The 11,472-nt window shown below is 35.7% G+C and overlaps 1 protein-coding gene across 1 annotated transcript; it reads right to left on the bottom strand.

Moving 5' to 3' along the window:
* Positions 1-6,297: 6,297 nt before the first annotated feature.
* Positions 6,298-10,928, bottom strand: LOC147792297 (uncharacterized). Its single transcript, XM_087125015.1, has 3 exons — positions 10,836-10,928; positions 6,675-6,898; positions 6,298-6,582 (listed from the first exon to the last, which is right to left on the bottom strand). Exons 1-3 carry the CDS (start codon positions 10,923-10,925, stop codon positions 6,318-6,320), a joined length of 579 nt encoding a protein of 192 aa, XP_086981141.1. The 5' UTR covers positions 10,926-10,928; the 3' UTR covers positions 6,298-6,317.
* Positions 10,929-11,472: the final 544 nt, after the last annotated feature.

The following is an 11,472-nucleotide window of genomic DNA, read 5'->3' as shown; positions in this document are numbered from 1 at the left end:
TGGTATTCCCCAAAAGGCCTCGTACCAAATAGTATTTTTTTGATTATAAACCCATGATAATTCCCTAAATTAGCTGGGACTTTCCTCCAACACTACCAACTCAAACAACTTAATGTATCTTTGAAGGATAAAAAAATGAGTGTTTTTAATCTTGCATTTTAAACCTCTAAAAAAGTACCATCCATCAATTTAATACTTTATCAATTTTTTTAATACATAAAAAAATGAATGGTCCAACTTTAAAGTTTATATAAAAGGAGCTAATAAAATACAAAATTAGTTGTTACAAAAGCTAACCGCTGAGAGTGTTGAGAAAATTAAGAAAGTTTAGTTGGTCACCTTACCTTTTACACCTTGTTAGGGAAGATATTCTCGGATAACTAAAATTTACAGCACACTTTCAACTAATTGTGGTTAAAACATAACTAGCTACGACCTTAGTTCGACTATATGCATGTATATATATATAAGAGATAGAATCCAAATACTTTGTAGAAAAGGGTGAGAGATCTTCAAGAAGAACATGAAATCTCTAAGCATATTCTGTTTCATCGTGTTGGTTGCTTTGACATCAAACAATATGATGAGATTTTCTTTTGCAGAATCTAAGCAACAATTGCCGTTCACCAAATGGAAAGTGACTATTTTAAATGAGATGACTACTTCAACTCTAATTGTTCATTGCAAGTCAAAAGATGACGATTTGGGCGAGCACATACTCCGCACCGGAGATAATTACAACTGGAGTTTTAAAGAAAATTTTTGGATTTCTACGTTGTTTTGGTGCAATTTTAGCAGCAAACATGGACAAGTTAGTGGAAATGTTTTTTGGCCCGAAAGAGGGAGTTGGTTTAATGATCAATGTATTCATCATAACTGCACTTGGGCAATTAGAGACCAAGGTATTTACTTGTATTTTGGATCTCGCAAGGGCTTCCGGTTAATGTATTATTGGAAATAATGAACTCCGACTTTCATTCAATTTCAATAAATAATTTTATGAATAAAAATGCTCGTTATCTTTTCGGAGGTTAAAGTTTCAATTCTAATGAAATTTGCTTTTCAAAATTTTAAAACATCAATAATGTCTTCAAACTAATTAGTTCGGATAGGATAACCGTGACGTCGAGGTACCATCACGAATGCGTCGACAGAAACTTTTTGGTAATGCTATGTATATGACAGCGGTAAAAGACACACATGCCAATGTCTCCAACATGGCACCAATAGACATGAACAAATCTACGCAAATGGGTCCAAGTTTAGACAAACATTGGCACGAACTTCAAGAAGAAATCTAAGAAGAGCAAACTTTGGTTTGTGATCTTTTAAACCTCTAATGAGTCGAAGTTTTGTCCAAATGCTGAGATGGACTCCATAAAGGAGAAACTTTGGTATCTAACTCTTCAAAGCTCAAAAAGTGTTAGAAAGAACTAACTTGTACACATGAGTCGAGACAAGTTCTGGAATGGATGAACTTTGGGTTCCAAACTCACCAAAGCACTAACGGTTAAAATCCAAATGAAACGGGCTCTTTAAACCATGATGTTTAGGTTTCTAAGCCTAACGGATCTAAGTTTTGACAAACTTTGGACCAAACGTCAAGACAGTGTGATCAAAGGACAAATTTTGGATTTTCAACTCTTAGAAGCTCTAGTTTGGAAGAACTTTGGTCCAAACATCAAGAAAATATTGGCTCCCAGCACGATAGAGCACTAACAAGTTCATGTTTCGACGAATTTTGACACAAATGTCGAGGCAATCTCTCAAAAGGATGAACTTTTGGTTTAAAACCCTCCGAAGACTTATTAGGCCCAAGGTTTTGGCGAACTTTGAACGCAACATACTTCGAGTCTCTAAGTCTCCAAAATATCGACGGGTCCAAGTTTGGACGAACTTTGGCACAAACTTCGAAATGAACTCTAGGAAGGGCAAGCTTTGAGTTTGCAGTCCTCCAAACATCTAATGGGTCAAAGTTCGGTCCAAACGCTAAGAAAGACTCCAAAAAGAATAAACTTTGGGTTTTTAACTCACCAAAGCTCAAAAGGGTTAGAAAGGACGAAATTTGGACAAATCTCTGTCCGAAATCTAGAAAGGATTAACATGTACACAAGCGTCGAGACAAGCTCTGGAAAGGATTTACTTTTGGTTCCTACCTCTCTAAGATTCTAACAGGTCAAATTCTAGATGAAACGGACTCTTCAAGCCACGAAGTTCAGGTTTCTATGCCAAACGAATGGACATTTGGACGAACTTTGGACTAAACGCTGAGATATTATGACGAAAGGACGAACTTTTAATTTCTAACAATCTGAAGCTCTGGTTTGGAAGAACTTTGGTCCAAACATCAAGACAAACTGGAGAAAAAATAAACTTTTGATTCTCAGCACGATAGATCTCAAACAAGTCCATGTTTCGACGAACTTCGGCACAACTGTCAAGATGAACTCTAGAAAGGACAATCTAGCAATCTTTGGGTCTCTAGCCCTCCAAATCTTCTACCGGTTTTGAAAAAAATAATGTTTTGCACAATAGAGCTCTTACAAGTCTTTGTTTTGATGAACTTCAGCACAAATATCGAGACGAACTCTAAAAAGGATGAACTTCTTATTTCAAAACCATCCGAAGACATACTAGGCCCCAGGTTTTGGCGAACTCTAAAGGCAGCAAACTTTAGGTCTCTAGCCCTCCAAAGCTCTGACGGGTCCAAGTTTGGACGAACTTTGACATGAACTTCTAGACGAACTCTGGGAAGGGCGAACTTTTAATTTTGTAGCCCTCCTGAAAGGACAAACTTTGGGTTTCTAACTCTCCGAAGCTCGAAAAGGGTCTGAAATGATGAACTTTGGTGAACTATTGTCCAAACTCTAAAACGGACTAACTTGTACACAAGCGTTGAGACAAGCTCTTGTAAGGACGAACTTTGGGTTCGTAATTCTTTAAAGCTCTAACGAGTCAAAGTTCAAACAAAATGCTCTCTTCAAATAATGAAATTAAGGTTTCCAAGTATTAGAGCCACATCGCAAGGCCTGATTGTGAGAAGAAGAAACTTCAGTCTTTTTCTTTAAAGAGTGAGCTGAAAGCGATTCAAAATATGGCAGCTAAAATCAAGTTCATCAACTGGCAATTCCTAAGTTTGATTGCCATTTTTATCATTGGTTTATGCTTATGAAAAATTTTCTTCGTTCAAAGGAATATTGGTCTTTGGTGGAGACCGGAATCCCTGCCGCAGCAGAAGGAGTAGAGATTACCGAAGCACAACAAAAAACAATTGCAGACCAGAAGCTAAAAGTCTTGAAGGTCAAGAATTATTTGTTCCAAGCCATTGATCGAACTATTATGAAAACGATCCTTAATAGAGATACTGCAAAACAAATTTGGGACTCTATGAAACAGAAGTACCAGGGTTCCACCGTAGTCAAAAGAGCTCAACTCCAAGCTCTTAGGAAAGAGTTTGAAGTCCTACAAATGAAAGAAGGTGAGAGTGTTGATGCATATTTTGCTCGAGCTCTCACATTGCAAACAAGATGAAAATTAATGGCGAACACATGAAACAAGTTGTGATTATTGAAAAAATCTTGAGATCAATGACATCAAGATTTGACTGTGTTATATGTTCGATTGAAGAGTCTAATAATTTAGACACTTTAACAATTGATGAATTGCAAAGTAGCTTACTGGTACATGAGCAAAGACTGAATGGACGTGTAAGTGATGAACAAGCACTAAAGGTGACATATGATACCAGATTTGGTAGAAGAGGAGTTGATCGAGCTCGTGAAGTTTTTCGAGGAAGAGGTAGAGGAAGAGGAAGAGGTAGACATCCATTCAACAAAACTACCGTTGAATGTTATAAGTATCATCAGTTAGGACACTTTAGATATGAGTGTCCTCAATGGGAAAAAGAAGCAAATTATGCTGAGCTTTAGATATGAGTGTTTGACTGTGTGTTCTCCCTGCTAGCATGTCTATCTACACAGAGTAAGGGTGTAAGAGTTAAGTTTGTTATACGATGACTTAGGTTAAGATGACAAAAATGACTAGGTACCTTAGGATTGTGAACAACGTGAAGAGAGTCTATACCCTATTACACCAAGACTAAAGAAAGACTCGAGGAGTTAGAATAGAGTAACCCGGAGTCAAAAGCTCGTGCTAAGCAACCTAGCTGGCCTATGAATCCTATAAACCTCTTCAACTCCCAGACATGATCAAGACATATTTTAAAATCGTGAGTCGACGGTTGGCTTTTTGACCCTTAATCTCAAATTAATTAATTAATTAATTAATTAATTGATGTTTTGATGATAAAATCTATACTTAATTATTAACAATTATCAGTATTTTGAATTGTCCGTAGTGTAAGGTTGGGAATAGCGATTTCAACGTCTTTTTCAATCACTCAAATTAGAGCTAAAACGAAGAAGTTTAAGTCGAAATAAGATATCCGACGTGATGATGTGGCGGCAAAATTGACATCATAGATCAATCAAAATATGACACTTATAACTTTGGAAGAGTAACTAGAACAATTACTCACATTATCTTTATTAATTTTTTTTATTATATTATTATATTTTAAAAAATAATAAAAATGAATTTGGAAGTTTTTTAATATTTACTTAAAAAAAATTAAAATAAAACATTAAAAAGTCTGGTCTACCTTTTTTTTTTCAAACAACAAATATAATATGAAAATACTTTAAATGATCTACCTTTTCATTTTTTTTAATGGTCAGTTTTTTTTTTTTTTTTTTTTTTTTTTTATGGTTTATATTAAATTCTTATTTTTGCGGATTCTTCTCTATTTAAACTCATCCCTTCCCCATATTTTTCACAACACAACACACAACTTCCATAAGTTTTTAGGGATTTATACTAAACGAGTTAATGGGATGTGTATTTACTGTTGTACAAACTGTCCACACGTGCAAGTATGAACCTACCAATCGGTTCGCACACCTCCTAGGCCCTATCGTGGTCAGGCGAGCATTCTCTAGAGCTGTTGATGTCGGACACCTGCAAGGCATAGTGACCGTCGTAGCATTATGATTAACATGATGATCATTTTTCTGCCTCGTAGTGTACGTGTCTGTATCATCGTAAAATAGGGGTATTCCTGGATGCATGAACGCACAATGATGCATGAGATCCCAACATTTTTATTCATTATCATGTAAGACAACCCCTTCCATTTTTCCTTTGTATCATAATCTTTATCATAGTTTCCTTACATAAATTGCGGTTGTGCATTATGTCCACACATTTTTGTCGTATATCATTCATATTATGCATCGTGTCATACCATGTCATATCATACATACATCATATCATCAGCATATCATGTACAATATCGCCAAACGTGTTATACAATAATATTTATCATATCATCAGTACATCATCATATCACGTGTCATAACATTCACGTATCATCTCATAGTCACGTTGTATCACGAACATATCATGGACTTATCATCTCGTAAACATATCATAGTCATATTGTTTTGTAAATACATCGCAGTCATATTCTTTTATAAACATATCATGGTCATATCATTTCATAAATGTATCATAGTTATGTCATTTCATAAACATATTCTTATCATATCGTTTCATAAATATATCATCGTCATCTCATTTCACAAACACATCTTAGTCATACCATTTTCTAAATATATCCTAGTCTTATCGTTTCATAAACATACTCTAGCCATATCATTTCATAAACATATCCTAGTCGTGTCGTTTCCTAAACGTATCGTAGTCATATCGTTTCATAAACATATCCCAGTCATATCATTTCATAAAGATATCTTAGTCATATCGTTTCATGCACACACCATAGTCACATTGTTCCGTAAACATTTCACACATGTCAAGCATATATCACGTATAGAACCACGAGACACATGTCATGATACAAACATCAACTTTTAACCAAACCGTTAGTAAGGTCACTTACTTGGTTTGCATTAGCAGGTGTTCTCCTTACACTCGAGTACAATTGACTATGTGAATTTTATTTCCCGACCTTAAGGTAAGTGCTACATATTAATTTATGCCATATTACTCGGTTCAAAACTACAAAATAATTTTTTTTTTTACAATTATTATAGGTTACCACTACTTTAAAAGAGTTGAGTTTGACTTATGTCGAGGTTGAAAATGAAAAATGTTGTCATACGTTAATCAAAAGTGAAAATAAAACCTCATACAATTATGCTATAATTTTACTTATGAACATTCCTTGGAATATCATATTCACAAGTAAGTCCTTACTTAATAGTCAATCATTATTATTCTACCCAAAGAAAGAAATTTCATGCGTTGTTCTTACGAGCCTCAACACTGTCTCTGTTTTCCTCTATTTCATCAAAGTAGTCCTCTCGAGCATTTCCAGCCAACATTAAGGCAGCCAACCAGAAGAGGGATGAATCAAGGGATAGAAATGCACCCCCACCCAAAAGACCAGTCATAGCGATCTGGCATGCTGTCTCAAGATTGTGATGAACGTTGCGAGTCAAGTGAATTTGCTCGGCGATTGTAGGCCATACGAGCAAAGTTATAGCCAATCCAATTGTGAACCTGCAAACACAGAGTAAAGGATGATAACGTTTCGAAATCACTTTTTAGGTAACAGTTAAGAGTAAAGGATGTGATTTGGAAAGAGAAGTTACAAGGCAATGTTGAAGAAAATAGAGAAACTGGTGCTCTTAAAAAAGGCACCTCGAGGAACGGATTTTCGTTGGTAAGGATAGAACAAAGAGAACAAAGAGAAGTATCCTGCAATTGAAGAAGCAAGAAGAAACGCAAGGGAAAGATATCCGAGGGCCACAGTTGGGTCCACTGGATATTGATAGATCACAGTGCCTTTGCTTGGGATGGGAGTTCCAGATGCAAGCTGCCCATAAGCAATCACAACAAGAAAGGACAGTGACCATCAATGAGGGAGCTTGGAAAATTATATGTTATTACATTGGTTGGGAGGTTCTCATCTTGTTGTGATTGTTTCAAATGCACAAATATCTACACAATAAGAATCAAACAATTTGTGTTAGTGAAAAAGTGAGTAATTGAAGGGTTGATAAGAAGATTGTAGTATGAAGAGCAAGAATGCTCTCTATATAGAGAGAATATAAAAAGATATTTAGAAAATCTACTTCAAAATCTTCTGAAAATTGGGTAACAAACATGTAAACAAATCAAAAACTAAATCAAATCAAAACTAAATCAACTCCTAGCACGTGATCTTTAACACTCCTCCTTGTTTAGATGTTGTGAACTCCAAGCTTTTTCCTGAACACCCATCTTACTCCAATTATCTTTCTGTTTAAAGGTCGATCAACCAACTCCCTGGTTTTGTTTTTCTCGATCACTGAAAGCTTCTCCTCTGACAGGTGCATCATCAACCAAAGCATCTTGTCCTTCATCTTCAGACTCTTCTTGTCGTTCATCTTCATGCTAATTTAGTCGTTCATCTTTAGACTCTTCTAACATGCTATAAAATATTAAATTGTTTGGTGCATTAGAAATCTGATTCATCTTCGTCAGTTCTTCCAAATTTCATTGCTCATTTGTAACAAACTAATCATCTTGGCTCACAATAACACGAATAGTGTGTGGTTGAAAAACTCTGTAAGCTTTGGATATAGTGTTATACCCAACAAAGATGCCAGCTTCTGCCTTTTTGTCAAGCTTATCACACTTGACCTGTGGAATGTAAGTTAAGCAAAGACACCCAAATACTCTAAGGAACATTAAAGAAGGTTTGTAACCATACCAAACTTCAAATGGTGTCAGGTCATTCACAACTTTTGTTGAAATTCCATTTTGCAAGCACACAACAGTGTTTGCTGCTTTTCCCTAAAAACGTTTTGGAAGATCCTTCTCATGAAGCATGCATCTCGTCATCTCCATTATGAATTATATGAATCCAACAACTGATCACGTGCATGTACCCGAAGTACCGATTACAAGAAGCAAGGTTAAGAAGATTCAAGAGGCCTATATATTGCATCTTCAAAAGCTAGCTAGTGTACCGGTTGAAACAAAGACTTTTGAGCCCAAAAATCTTTATAGCATTAGCATATCAAATCAAGAAGATAATGAAGTGGCGATATTGGAAAGTAATTAGAAGACTTGCGTTTGGTAGTTGAATTACCAATTAAGGAAATTATTAATGCCTTATTTGCTTCATTTTATATTTAATAGCATCTATTAATAGTTTGTATGAATTGCCTTATATTCTTCAATTTGTATTTAATAGCATTTATTAGCATTTATTTTATTAGCACTTATTAGTGGTTGGTGACTGAACTTTATTTTGTTAGGGTTATCTTCTTGGCCTATTTAAAGGCATGTAATATTCATGTTTGGGGGATTTTGTTGAATACAGAAAAAACCTTTGTGTTTTCTTGATACCCTTTTGGTGTTATTCTTTTTCAAACCTTGCTTTAGGTTTGATGTTTAAACCGATTCATTGAATTAGTTTTGATCAAGCTAATTCTGGAGTGAATTGTCTTGGTCTAAGAGTGACCATCATAGATTCCAAGTTCGATCTAAGAGTCATTCATCTTCTAACCAGCTCTTGGTTGGAATCAATCCGTTAAGTTAGCTTTCTCTGTGAGCGTTTTGCAAGGATTCTAGAAGGACCTCTAGCTTTGCAAATTCCAGCATTGTAGGCGCTTATCAATGAATCTATTCTCCTTTCACTGACGCCATTCTGTTGAGAAGTGTGTGGTTCTGTCAATTGATGTTCAATTCCAACCCTTCACAAAACCTGTTAAAAGTTTCCGAAGTGTACTCCTTCCATTAATTGACCTTACATTTTGAATCAAGCATGCACTTTCATTCTCAACTCTGGCTTTGAACTTCCAACACATTCTTGTTAGATCATCAATAAAAATAATGTAATAAAGATTACCATTTAATGATGGTGTTCACTGAGGACCACAAAGATCAGTATGAATCAGCTGCAGTTTTTTCGAGGCTCTCCATGCCTGTTTAGGATAGGGTTGCCTATGTTGCTTCCCAAAATTACAAGCATGGCAAAGAGGCATGTCATCATCAATGTCAGCGAGTCCTTCTACCAGCTTCTTTCACTGCATCTGAAGCAAACCTCGATGATGAAAGTGCCCAAGTCTTTTGTGACAAATCTCAGTGGCACTAGCTCTTGATATGATGGCCGTCAGATTTACAGTAAAGCTTTTTCCTCTCATTTTGACATTGAACAAGTCATTTCCGCTAGCATCTCCGATCCAAGAACTGCTTATTCTCAAACAACACTTTATAGTCTTTATCAAGTAACTGACCAACACTTAAGAGATTTTGATCAATTTTAGGTATAAATAAAACATATGGAATAAATTTTGTACCTTCATAGCTTGTTATAGCTACTGTGCTTTTTCCCTTGACTTCTAAGTGTTCACCATTGCCAATCATCACTCTCTTGACTTCAGTGTCTCTTAATTCCTCAAAAAACTTCTTGTCATATGTCATATGACATATGATTTGTGCACCCACTATCAATCAACCAGTTCTCGCTTGATTCTTTGCCTGAGAAACAAGTTACCACAAACAATTGATCTTCTTCTTCTTGATTAGCTACCTATGCATCTATTTCTTTCACCTGATCTTTGGCGTTGCAGATCACAGCTTCATATCCAAGTTGATTGCATTTGGAGCATTTGGCGTCAGATTTTCTCTAACACTTGTATGGTGGATGACCTTTCTTCTCACTATGGCGGCAAGGTGGATATAATTTTTTTGAAACCTCCTCCTTTTGTCTTCTAATAATTGGCAGATGAATCTCCATTCGTCGATTGGTTTTTGAAAATTTTCTTATTTTTATACCTGTTGTTGTCTTGATGCTTGATAGGTAAGGCATCTTCAATCACCCCTTCTTGCCTCATAGACCTCCTTTGCTCTTGTGCTTGTAAAGCATTCAAGAGCTCTGTAAGAGAAATCTTTGATAGGTTTTGGTGTTCTCCAGAGTAGTAATGGTGGCTTCAAATTTCTCTGGAACAGTGACCAACAGCTTTTCAACGATCCAGGAATCATTTATCATAGAACCAAACAATCTCACATTGTTGACAATGCTGAGAAATCTGTCAGAGTACGCTTTCACTGACTCAGACTCCTTCATCTTCTGCAGCTCGAAATCCCTAATCAAATTTAGGACCTTCATTCCACGAATCCTCTCATCTCCTTCATATTCAGCCTTGAAGATAATCCCAAATTTCCTTTGCTGTTTTGAGAGACATTATTCGCATGAGATCATTTGAGATACTGCTGCAAATAGGCAAGCTTTTGTCTTTGATTGTTTTTGTCGTCTTTTTCTTCTGTGCTTTGATTTGTTCTACAGTAAGATTTGCTGGAAGTGAAGGGACCTCGTAATCCTCTTCTATTGCGTCTCAGAGATCCAAAGCCTCCAAATAAGTCTCCATACGAACTGCCCACATTTGATAACTATCTCCATCGAAGACTGATGGTGCAATAACTGAAAAACTAGATTCACCTTCCATTTTGATCTCACAGATCCCTTAAGAAGATAGCTTTGATACCAATTGTTAGTGAAAAAGTAAGTAATCTAATGGTTGACAAGAACATTGTATTATGAAGAACAAGAATGCTCTATATATGAAGAGAATACAAAAAGATATTTAGAAAATCTACCTACAAATCTACAGAAAATCGGGTAACAAACAAGTAAACAAATAAAAAACTAAATCAAATCAAAACTAAATCAACCCCTAACTATAAGGAGATTTAATCAGATACTAACTGACATCAATCTAAGCAAATACGTGATCTTTAACAATTTATGAACATAAGCTTACCTTCTTGTTCTCAGCTACGACTCCAAATATAAAGGATTTCACACCTAAAGTTGCGACAGTAAGAGACATTATCTTGACAGACACGACCATTGATCCGAAGATAAATGTTACAAAAGAATTTTCAGAAAAATGGGCAAGAGAACGGGAAGACTATGGAATGAGATTAGTGAATGCTTGACATTTATAGTGGTCAGTATCGTCCAATGCATATCCTGAAATCATGAATTAGGAATTAAAATATGGAAATAAACACATTTTCTTTTGATTTTTTTTTTTATTTTTATTGGAATTATATGAACAAATTACCAATCTGGGTGTAAATCAGTTATGCATGCTCTTATTGCCAAAAAGAAAATTGGCTTCATTGATGGCACTATTGAAGAATCGTCTCAAAATGCAAATTCAACCAAATTTGAACACTGAAATCAGTTCAACAGTATGATAATATCTTAGTTAACTCATTCAGTTGAAGTAGATATCGCTGATGGAATTATTCACGCCAAGATAGCTCATCAAGTGTGGGTTGATCTTCACGATCAATTCTCACAAAAGAATGCTCCAGCAATTTTTCAGATACAAAAGTCGATAATAATGATGTCACAGGGAACCATGGCACTGTCAGCATACTTCACCAAGC

The sequence above is a fragment of the Cucurbita pepo genome, chromosome 6, assembly GCF_057944985.1.
Source record: "Cucurbita pepo subsp. pepo isolate OVF chromosome 6, ASM5794498v1, whole genome shotgun sequence".
Classification (NCBI taxonomy): Eukaryota; Viridiplantae; Streptophyta; class Magnoliopsida; order Cucurbitales; family Cucurbitaceae; genus Cucurbita; species Cucurbita pepo.
Note: the sequence above shows the minus strand (reverse complement) of the source record. Positions and strands in the feature narration are given on the sequence as shown.